The sequence below is a fragment of the Doryrhamphus excisus genome, chromosome 22, assembly GCF_030265055.1.
Source record: "Doryrhamphus excisus isolate RoL2022-K1 chromosome 22, RoL_Dexc_1.0, whole genome shotgun sequence".
Lineage (NCBI taxonomy): Eukaryota > Metazoa > Chordata > Actinopteri > Syngnathiformes > Syngnathidae > Doryrhamphus > Doryrhamphus excisus.
In genome coordinates, this window is record NC_080487.1 from 13301549 (window position 1) to 13313577 (window position 12029).

At 43.9% G+C, this 12029-nt stretch overlaps 1 protein-coding gene across 3 annotated transcripts in view; it reads right to left on the reverse strand.

Moving 5' to 3' along the window:
* Window positions 1-708: 708 nt before the first annotated feature.
* Window positions 709-12029, reverse strand: part of pald1a (phosphatase domain containing paladin 1a) — a 48855-nt gene continuing 37534 nt past the window's right edge. For all 3 annotated transcript variants that reach the window (XM_058061025.1, XM_058061026.1, XM_058061024.1), the window contains 2 exons: window positions 9738-9893; window positions 709-2011 (listed from right to left, as the gene is read on the reverse strand). In XM_058061025.1, coding sequence (XP_057917008.1) covers window positions 1853-2011; window positions 9738-9893 — 315 coding nt within the window. In that variant the 3' untranslated portion in view covers window positions 709-1852. The remainder of the gene's footprint in view (window positions 2012-9737; window positions 9894-12029) is intronic.

Below are 12029 nucleotides of genomic sequence, written 5' to 3' on the forward strand. Positions count from 1 at the left end.
TTGGGAGAGGATGAATTTGGGAAGGATTTCAAAGAGGAGAAAGTTGGTGGTGAGGTCGCGGGGGCGATACGGCATCCCTTCTTCTCCTCGTGTCCTCGTGGGCCTTATCTGGACTTTGGGAGTCAAGTTGTCCCCGCGTTGAAAGTGAGTCGTCCGTTTTTTTTCCTTTTCCAAAAAAAAGTGAACCGGCAAACTTTGACAGAGACTATTCCCATTTGCAATAATCCAGGAGAGGCCCCCGTGTGACGTGATAACATCCAGACAACTTCCGTACTCTCCGAGATAAGGCCGCTATGCGCTAACAAGACGGGAAGAGATCTGGGATATCAGCCTTTCAAAGCAGCTTTTAATCACAATACCCCCCCCCACTACCACCCCCCCCAATCCCCATACTCCTTAAATGAAGACCTGTCCACTTCAAAACGCGACTCAAGATTAGCCGTTTGATCCACCTAAGCTTCTTATTACTGGATAGCGAAGAGGTGAAGGATGTCCGTCCCAACAATGCATCATCTGTATCCAACGTTGGCGTGGATACAACATGAAGAGGCCGCCCGGATATACAAGCGGCTGCTTAGTATATCTGGAGCACCAGATGCTGAGCAGATAAGTCGGAAGAAGGGGGGGGGGGTATGAAGGAAACCAAAAAGACCTTACTTGGCTCAAGCGCCAAATAGAAAACAGAACACGGAAAAACACAACATCAGAAACGGTTTCATCTATTTGATTTATTTCAGCTCTAAAAAAAAAGTCGAAGTTAGATCAAACAATAATAATAAAAAAAAATACTACAACTAGAACATGACATGGCTAAGTACAACTAATAAAACGAACATCTTTCATCAACATCATACGGTCAAACGTCGGCATATGGACTAAATAATCAATGCGACGTTTAAGGACACCGTGGTCTTACTCAACACTGGAAAAGGAACAGAATGAACAAGGATTAAGACAAATATAACGAAAAAAAATCTATTACGAGAAAATAAAACAGAATTTTACAAGAATAAGTCAGAATAATAACGGATAAAAACAGTTGAATTTTACATGAAGTTGTAATATTACAAAGAGTAAAGTAAGATTATTAAGCAGAATAAGCATGGAATTGCAATAAAAAGTGGAAATATTATCAGAATAAAGAGTCGTAATTTAAATTAAAAAAAAAAGCGGGAATATTATGAGAATTAATACATAAATTTATGAGAAAAAAAATGCAGAATTTGTATAGTACAAAGTATAAAGTCGTAATATACAAATAGCAGAAAAAACACGACAAAAATAAGTCATGCTACAGAAAAAAGTTGACAATAAAGAGTAGTACTACGACTAGCATAAAAACTACATTTGGTGAAAATTAAGTCATAAAATTACAATAAAAGATAAAATTGTATTATTGCAAAAATGTTAGAATTAAAAAAAATTAGCTTAACAAGAATCAAGTCATAATATTACGATAATAAAGTCGCTTTTTCAAGAATATAATCCAAATAATCTTGAAGCATGACGATAAAAAATGATCATATAATAATAATAATAATATAATAAAAAATGATAAAATTGATATATATAGTAGCATAAGTAGCGTCCATCTAAACGCAACATGGACTTTTAAATAGAGTGGGTTTTTCTCTGTGGAGTGAGACCTCTCACCACGGAAGCAACCTTCTCACCTGCATATCAAGACGATAAATATTACTTTGATCAAAACGATCATTCGCGACAATTAAAGGCACGGCGACTTCTACTTCGAGACCGAAACTATTTGACGGCGCCATTTAAGAGGCATGAAGTTAAGTCTTTTATTGTGAAAAGCACAGTACTGTATGGTGTGGTTCACAGTGATCCCGCCTCACAGGAAGTCCCCCCGGAAAGGAAGCGACGGAAGGTTCTGCTGCTGCCAGCGCCAACGCAGCCGGGCCAGCGGGGTCAGTGGGGCGTCCCTCGGGTTATTGAACTCGCTGAAGCTCAGCCGGTTGAGGATGTCGTAAACTCCGGCCCGGGCGGCGACCTGTTTGCGGAGACATGACGGCACGCCAACAATGGGAAAACTTGGGAGACACAGAATTCCAAATAACTACCTAACTTCCCGACATTCACCTAATCAACAATACCAGTAGGGCTGCACAGTGGTAAAGTGGTTCACGTGCAGGCCTCACAGCTAGGAGACCCGAGTTCAATTCCACCCTCTGTGTGGAGTTTGCATGCGTGGGTTTTCTCCGGGTACTCCGGTTCTAATATTACTAGAGCCCTCCAGACATGAAATAGCACCCCTATAGTCACTTTTACACTTGTATTACCCAGTATAGTAATAAAATAAGACAAATAACTTGTTTCATGTGGTTAGTCGTAATTTACTCCAAATTGTCGCGGGGGTGCTGGAGCCTACCCCAGCTGTCTTCGGGCAAGAGGCGGGGTCCACCCTAGACTGGTGGCCAGCCAATCCCAGGGCATATATAGACAAACAACCATTCACACTCACATTCATACCTATGGACAATTTGGAGTGGCTAATTAGCCTAGCATGTTTTTGGAATGTGGGCGGAAACCTACACAAGGGTATTAACCCACACCAAGCTAAAACTCTAACACCCATCAAACAAGTCATTTGTCTTATTTTATTACTATACTGGGTAATACAAGTGTAAAAGTGACTATAGGGGTGCTATTTCATGTCTGGGGGGCTCTAGTAATTTAAAAAAAAAAACAGGTAAACAAGTTTTCATTCATTCATTTTATACCGCTTATCCTCATCATGAGGGTTGCGGGGGTGCTGGAGCCTATCCCAGCTGTCGTACACCCTGGACTGGTGGCCAGCCAATCCCAGGGCACATATAGACAAACAACCATTCACACTCACATTCATACCTATGGACAATTTGGAGTGGCCAATTAACCTAGCATGTTTTTGGAATGTGGGAGGAAACCGGAGTACCCGGAGAAAACCCACGCATGCACGGGGAGAACATGCAAACTCCACACAGAGATGGCCGACTGTGGAATCGAACCCTGGTCTCCTAGCTGTGAGGCCTGTGCGCTAACCTTGTACTTGTACTCTTGTACTCCAATATTCCTTCCCTTTCACGGTGGATTTTTCCCCTCAGTGTGAGCCACTTGATGGGAAGAAATGAGTCGGCACATTGGAGCGATTAAATCAGCGGCTGGGACTCGCAGCTGAAGAGCGTGGATGCGTCGCCGGTAACCCGGATCCCTGAACCTGATTCATAGACTCCGTGGGTCCAGCTGTCTAAACAGTGGCATCAGCTGGGAAGCCACAAGGAGCCAAAAGAGGCGTTGGGGAAGCAAAACGGGCGGTGTACCATTTCTACATGTGACGTTTGTACTGTATTGGGAGCAGCCTTTATTCTTCTCAAACGAAGGTTACAAAACACTGGCACGTGTGCCACGTGACCGCCGTATTGAACGGCGGCAAAGGCAACGTTTGCTATGGATAATCTGATTCTCTGACCTCAATTACCGCCACCCTTGGATGTTTTCGTATTTGATCCAAAGGGTAATCAACGCGTACAGATGTACCTGGACAAGGGTATATCAAGCCGCGGTGGTGTAGTGGTTAGCGTTCTGGACTTGGGAGCAAAGCCCTGGGTTGGAATCTCCACTAGTAAGCATCACTGGTATTCGTCCGGAAGAGCATCCGGAATATAAAGTGCTCAAGCCAAAACCAGTATGCGGATCACAAGTTTCCGTAATCAGTGGAAAAAGCCCATCCATCCATTCATTTTCCTCCGCCTCTCCGGGTCCGGGTCCGGGTCGCGGGGGCAGCAGTTTCAGCAGGGAAGCCCAGACCTCCCGGTCCCCGGCCACCTCCTCCAGCTCCACCGGGAGGACACCAAGGCGTTCCCAGGCCAGCCGTGAGAAATAATCCCTCCAGAGTGTCCTAGGTCTGCAACGGGGCCTTTTCCCGGCTGGGCATGCCCGGAACACCTCACCAGGGAGGCGTCCGGGAGGCATCCGGACTGAGCCCCTCCCGGATGACTGAGCTCCTCACCCTATCTCTTAGGGTGAGTCCAGCTACCCTACGGAGGGAACTCCAAAAAAGCCGAAACAAACCAAGACCATGGTGTTCAAAAGTCAAAGTCTGCAGTAAAATATAAATTTTCTGTCGTCCTGATGGCAAAGGCAAAAAAGCTTTCCGTCTTTGACCAAAATAGGATCTTTGGATCAACCCAAGCAAGGACGGTTGTCATAAGACAATAATCTTACATTTCTTCAAAAAATACTGAGGATTTTAGGACAAAAAGTTTTTGCTAAGATAGCGGAATTGAACAGATGTCACTCAAAACACAAGCCGATCCTCGACCCGATCACTGGTCCTTACAGGAAGTGTGCCGATCTGGGTTCTATGCTGCTGATTCCGATCATCCATGAATGAAATCACCAAAGGTGTCAGGAAAATTCCAAGGTACCCTGACTACCAGGGTGCCCAAATTCAGGTTTTGAGTACGGACTTCAGTCTGTTTGGTGACGGATGGGTCATTCAGCAGTACAACATTGACTCGGTCCAGATTCCAGACTTGTAAAAGAAGGACTGGCATTGGAGTTCTTGGGCTTTTCATCGAAATTCCCGTCTTTCCCAGCATTCTGGGTCACCTCATACTAGTTTTCGGCTTCTGTGCCCCACATCCAAAACAGCTGGAGTGACCGGCAGACCACGTCTTCTGAAAGCATCCCCGGAATGCAGCCTACACAAGTCCCGCCATGGTTGTCGTTTCGGGATGGGCAAACATTTCGGTTCCAATCCCCCCCTGATGTTTCATGTCGCTACACGGAACCAAGTAATGACGTTTAGTGTCAATATTTGTCCGACAGCAACGCTAAATCTACAGAGAAGCATTTGCTTTGAAGATAAACATATCTACATGTGGCCCAAACCCTGTGGGATGCCAACAGTGGGGGGTACTCATATCTAGTACATACAGTATACGCTTTGCAGTATTGCAGCGATAAAATGATATTTCATAAAGCGGCCATCAAACACGAGGCAGCCGACAGCTGCTTTGTGTACACAAGCGCTGGCGAGGACACCCGCACCGCGCCCTCACACTTCCCTGTGTCATTAGCAATCCCACCACGGTCACTGGTGACGAGCTAACGATTGCGCCCTTGGGCAAATTGGATATGATTGGTTGGGAGGGGAGCCAGGTCCTGGAGCCACTGGGCCGGGAAACACAATACTCTATGATGCTTAAAACGTCAACTTTGGACTGAAGTTGAACACATACAGATGTTCTTCAGTGTGCATTTGTTCGTAGTTTGAAACTTTGTTGGAAGTCCTGGTGTGGGTTTTTATTGTGTATGACCAGAATCCAATCACTGGATTACTCATACTTTGACCAGATCAAAACCAACCAGTCCAAAACCTTGCTTAACTCCTGGTCTTGTTGGTTTTTATGTTGAATGACCGCAGTTCAATCTTTCAGTTCACCACTGACCACAAGATCACTGGTACTACTGTGTGACTATGGTGTAAAAACCAGTTCAATACCTATTTGAATTCCTGGGTTCCTTTATACAACCTCTGGCCTCTGAATTCCTTCTACAACTGGGACCAAAACAACCAGTCCAAGACCTTGCTTAAGTCCTGGTCTTGTTGATTTTTAGGTTGAATGACCACCGTTCAATCTTTCAGTTCACCACTGACCACAAGATCACTAGTACTACTGTGTGACTATGGTGTAAAAAACAGTTCAATACCTATTCGAATTCCTGGGTTCCTTTATACAACCTCTGGCCTCTGAATTCCTTCTACAACTGGGACCAAAACAACCAGTCCAAGACCTTGCTTAAGTCCTGGTCTTGTTGATTTTTAGGTTGAATGACCACCGTTCAATCTTTCAGTTCACCACTGACCACAAGATCACTGGTACTACTGTGTGACTATGGTGTAAAAACCAGTTCAATACCTATTTGAACTCCTGGGTTCCTTTATACAACCTCTGGCCTCTGAATTCCTTCTACAACTGGGACCAAAACAACCAGTCCAAGACCTTGCTTAAGTCCCGGTCTTGTTGATTTTTAGGTTGAATGACCACAGTTCAATCTTTCAGTTTGCCACTGACCACAAGATCACTGGTACTACTGTGTGACTATGGCGTAAAAACCAGTTCAGTACCTATTCAAATACCTGGGTTCCTTTATACAACCTCTGGCCTCTGAATTCATTCAACGACTTGGACCAAAACAACCAGTCCAAGACCTTGCTTAAGTCCCGGTCTTGTTGATTTTAATGTTGAATGACCACAGTTCAATCTTTCAGTTCACCACTGACCACAAGATCACTGGTACTACTGTGTGACTATGGTGTAAAAACCAGTTCAATACCTATTCGAATTCCTGGGTTCCTTTATACAACCTCTGGCCTCTGAATTCCTTCAACGACTGGGACCAAAACAACCAGTCCAAGACTTTGCTTAAGTCCCGGTCTTGTTGATTTTTAGGTTGAATGACCACAGTTCAATCTTTCAGTTTGCCACTGACCACAAGATCACTGGTACTACTGTGTGACTATGGTGTAAAAACCAGTTCAATACCTATTCAAATACCTGAGTTCCTTTATACAACCTCTGGCCTCTGAATTCCTTCTACGACTGGGACCAAAACAACCAGTCCAAGACTTTGCTTAAGTCCCGGTCTTGTTGATTTTAATGTTGAATGACCGCAGTTCAATCTTTCAGTTCACCACTGACAACAAGATCACTGGTACTACTGTGTGACTAGGGTGTAAAAACCAGTTCAATACCTATTTGAATTCCTGGGTTCCTTTATACAACCTTTAGCCTCTGAATTCCTTCAACGACTGGGACCAAAACAACCAGTCGTAGAGCTTGTTGGTGACATGGTTGCCTTCCAATTGGCCTAAAAAACAGTTCAAGTCCTGGTCTTGATTTGGATGTTGTGTCATCAGAATCCAACTCTTTATACACACTTTGACCTTAGACCAAAAACACACAGTCTAAGACCTTGTTGGACACATTCATACCTATGGACGATTTGGAGTCGCCAATTAACCTAGCATTTTTTTTGGAATGGGGGAGAAAACCGGAGTACACGGAGAAAAACAACGCAATTCCCAATCTCCTGACTCTGTGGCCAACACTAAAAATCTTCCTTGACAGACCTCTTGGTTCTTTATCCAAACACTTACCTCAGGATGGCTTCTACTTTGAATAAGACCAACACAACCGGTCTTAGAGCTAGTCGGTGATTGGACTTAAAACTCTTTCCAAAACTAGTCCAATGTTTTGTTGTTTGACGACAAACCAGCTCTTAAGAACCCAACCACTGGCTTCTGGATTACTTGTACACCAAGTCCAGGTTTGTGTTGTCCAAGAACTTTCTATAGATGTTATACACCTAGATCTACTGGCTTCTGCCAGGTGCCTTCCATCCAGCCAGTAGTCTAAGAAGGAACACATGGAGGTGCCCAAGGGAAGGGGGGCCTCTGGGTAAAGGGGGCTATGGGTTACTCTCAGCTGTTCTTCAGAGTCAGAGCTCTGCATTAAGTGCTGGAAAATGAAGACGAGGTCATGTTGCTAGAATTGCTAAATTTCCCACCAAAAAGGTCAAGCGCATAATACCGGCATTAGAAACAGAGTCAGGATTTCAGTTTCATGTCAATTTAGTCCGTCACTAATTGGCCCATCAGCATGGAATTGAACTTCTTCAATTTCCCAGAAATCTGGATAAAGCTAAATTAAAAAAACGGTCTTATTAGATGATTATCAGAGTCATATGCTCATTATTATTATTATTATTATTATTATTATTATTAGACATTTACCTCGTGTAAGGTACTGATCCAAATCAGGAAATGCACATAAGTCAACTTTTCAAGAGGGTTCATTTATTTAGGGGGGGGGGGACCAAATTACTGGGAACCATCGTTGCGCGTATTCGGTATTCATAACAGGAAGGACGTGCCTCCATTCACTGAGCATATTTCCCTGACAGCTGTTTTCTCAGCAATTGTTCCAGTCCGTTTTGGAATTCCGTGCCGCTTTTATTCCTCATCGAATGAAAAGGGACAAAGAGATTTTTTTTTTTTTCATTTGGTGAATTTCAAAAATTCCTTGCATAAAGTAAGCCATGTTATGAAAATGAGGTCAAAGGGTCGTTTTGGGTGGTACGGTAATACGATTATTATTCTTTTAACATAATTTTTATTGCAGCGTGCATTTGTACTATTTACTACTCCTTTCTATGGAAAGATCTTAAATTCTTGGCTTTACTATACGTAACCAAAAGCACAGCTGGTCTAATAATTAATGTACACACATAAAGATCCAGCACCATTTGAAGGTTCGATACGTCCCAAAAAAAAAAATGGAATGAGAACCACAGCTAGTACATTCCTGGAGGAAAAGCAAACCAGCGTGGATGATTTAAGCACGTTCTCCTTCTATGATGAAACCCGACATGGTGGACAAAAACTGAAAGGCTGCAAATTATGGACACCTTTCACACCTTCTGTACCCTCTTTTCACCAGAAGGTGTGCAGATGTGACCTGAGCAAAGACTCATTTACAACCCGTATATCAACTTGACATTTCAATGCAAGCTAATAATTGCGGCTACAAGATGAATTTAAGCCAGAGGTAGGGAACCTATGGCTCGGGAGCCAGGTAGGGCTCTTTTGATGACTGTATCTGGCTCTCAAGCATTTACCACAATAAAAATGTATGTGGGCGGCACGGCGGTCTGGTGGTTAGTGCGCAGACCTCACAGCTAGGAGACCAGGGTTCGGTTCCCGCCCATCTCTGTGTGGAGTTTGCATGTTCTCCCCGTGCATGCGTGGGTTTTTTATCCGGGTACTCCGGTTTCCTCCCACATTCCAAAAAACATGCTAGGTTAATTGGCCACTCCAAATTGTCCATAGGTATGAATGTGAGTGTGAATGGTTGTTTGTCTATATGTGCCCTGTGATTGGCTGGCGACCAGTCCAGGGTGTACCCCGCCTCTCGCCCGAAGACAGCTGGGATAGGCTCCAGCACCCCCCGCGACCCTCGTGAGGAAAAAGCGGTAGAAAATGAATGAATGAATGAAAAATGTATGTTTGCTAACATTTTAAAGTAAACATCACATAAATCACTGTTAAAAATATTAAAAATCAACAACTTTCTTACGCATTTTAATCCGTCCATCTATTTTCTACTGCAATACGGCCAACCATATCCATCTTTCCTGATGATATTTTCCAGGTCAAACACCAAAACTCGATTATTACTGGGTAATGCGGTAGTGTACCTCGGTCATTAAGATGTCAACATGTAAATATAAACTTTCCTCTTTTAGTCAAATCGTCACCTAGCTAAAGCTGCAGAAGCAAGCCTTCTGGCAAAGATGGCCAAAAGAATGAAATATACTGAGTACGGTGCAAAACCATGCAGCAGCAGAAGTTGCATTAATGGCAGCAAGTATTTGATTTATTATTAGACACTGCGCTGCTCACAAAAGTGTGCTGGCCACACCCCATTGGCGTGGGGTAGTGTGCCTGGTCTACGTAATTAGAGCCCATTATATCTAAAACTGTTGGTCTTACATAAAAATGCACACATTTTATTGCATTCAATGTTTAAAAAAATGTATATGGCTCTCACAGATACACATTTTAAAATATCTGGTCTTCATGGCTCTTATAGCCAAAAAGGTTCCCGACCCCTGATTTAAGCCCAAAGATCCAAGAACAGGGAGAAATAAAATAAAACGGGAAGTGATACCTGCTCCATCCAGAGGCTGAAGGAACGTTGGTAGGAGGTTTTCTTCTCCAGGTGCAGGTACGTGTTGAAGAGAATGAGGTAAATGTAGCGTTCCAGGTACTGCAGGCTCTTGAGCAGAAGTTCATGGCATTCCTTTTCCGACTTGCCACTTTTGATCTAAGGAAATTGAAAATGCAGAATTGTGTTATCCGGGGGATTTGGGAATTCTACTGTGTTAAGTTTCGTGTACGTTTCAAATTCTTTCATTGACAATTGAAAATTTGTACTGCATTACGCAATACCTGAAGGTCTGCTTCTCAACCTTGACTAGGGGTCTCAAACTCAATTTACCTGGGGGGCCACCGGAGCTAGGTTCTGGGTGAAGCCGGGCCGCATCAGGTTTTCAAAAAAACCCCCAAAAAAAACGCATTTATTAAAAACTAGACCTTAGAGGAAGGTAGAGGAGTGTGATCCTTAGTTGGAACACACCATCTGGACCCCCCTTCATAAAAAGACTCGGTACGACTCCTTCAGCTGGACGCCATCCCTAACCACTGGTGTCCACCAATGGGTTCTGGGATTACCGCCGCAAACGGGCGCCGACCACCTTAAAGCCATAGCGCCGATCCTCGACAGTGGTGGCATAGAACATGGCCTACTCGAAACAAATGTCGGTCCGGCCACCGGACTACCGGTCTCATTTCGCAATACCCTAAGTTGTGGTTCACTTCAATGCCACAAAGACGACAAAAGGTCGAGGGGATACTTTTTTTTGTGACATAGTCATACTTCAAAAACACCAACCAAAGCAGTTGGGACTTGATACCTATGTGTTTTTATTGGGCTAGGATAAAAATGCTACCAAACACGACAACAAAGGGAACTCGGAATTCTGAGTAGGAGATATTCCAATCAAACAACAACAACAAATTTTCGCTTCAGTATTTTGCCATCAGACCACATTGGACAACGAGTTGAGCGAGCGAGTTTGAGTGACTCTCACCGCCCCCCCGCCCCCATAACTTGACCTTTCCGCCATTGACCTTAGAAGGGGCGCACTAAGGAGGGCTCTATCTGCCTGACATATGGCGCCAATTACCATTGGATGGGCTTGGCTGGGGATAAACAGACCCATCCATATTGGTTCTTCCAGGTTAGCACAAGCGGCCATTCATCACATGTTGAACACACCTCACACTCAGATCCTAAACCAAACCCCAAAGACCGGTCTGGAGCGTACGGGGAGCCAACGTACAGACAAGGAAATGTCAATCAGGTTCAAACTCCAATGTAAACAATATCATATCGTAATATTTGTTACACAGAAGTGTGTCCAAGCTTATTCACACACACACACAAAAAATAATAATTATGAGAACCTAAGCACAGAAATCAGTTACCCTCTGAGTGACAAGTGGCTCATTTGATAAGGCGAGCGTTTAAAATGCATCAGATCGGTTCCTCTTCATTAAAATGATACGAGATCCAATCCCAAGACGGCGTTATCATCAATGCACGGCTACTGAAAGGGGAACTTATCTATTCAATATGTAATACAATAGTCGACCATATTAGATGGGATCGGTTGCCTGACATTTCTCCTCACGACTCGGCCATCAATTATTAATGTTTAGAAATCTTTATGGACTCAAAAGGAGAAATACGAAGAATCCGACTAGCAGACGAAGAAGAGACAAAGTGAGCCTTTATGATAATAGTTTCTACAGCTTCTACACCCCCTTGTCCTTTTTCCACTTGCTCGGCCACATTGTCTTAATTAAAGTGGAACTCGAGGTGGGTTTCAGAAGATGGAGGCTTTTGGCAGGAGAACCGCGGTACTGTACAGTATAAGCAGAGACAAATGAATGCAACCCTGGAGCTTGTGGTTTGGTTAAGGCTCTTCTGCGTCACGACCTCTGGAAGAATGTACATCTAATTATTTTAATAATTGAACCGCCGAGCAAACAAACCGGCTTACAAAAAAAAAAAATGTCGTATTTTGTGTCAGTAATAACAAGAGCATTTAAATAAAAGCCGCAGAGGGATGGAGACCAGGTTCATTACAAGGCTGCGTTACGCACGCGCCTGCCGAGGGAGCGCATGGACATCCCAGGCTACCAATCAAGCCATGACAAATATTTCCTGTGTACAAAAACACCAGAGGTTCTCATTGGGAGTGACCGGGATGGATAGGATCAGGAGGGAGTACATCAGAGGGACATTACATGTTAGCCGGAGGTAGCAGAGACGAGGATGCTGAGGTTCTCATTGGGAGTGACCAGGATGGATAGGATCAGGAAGGAGTACATCATT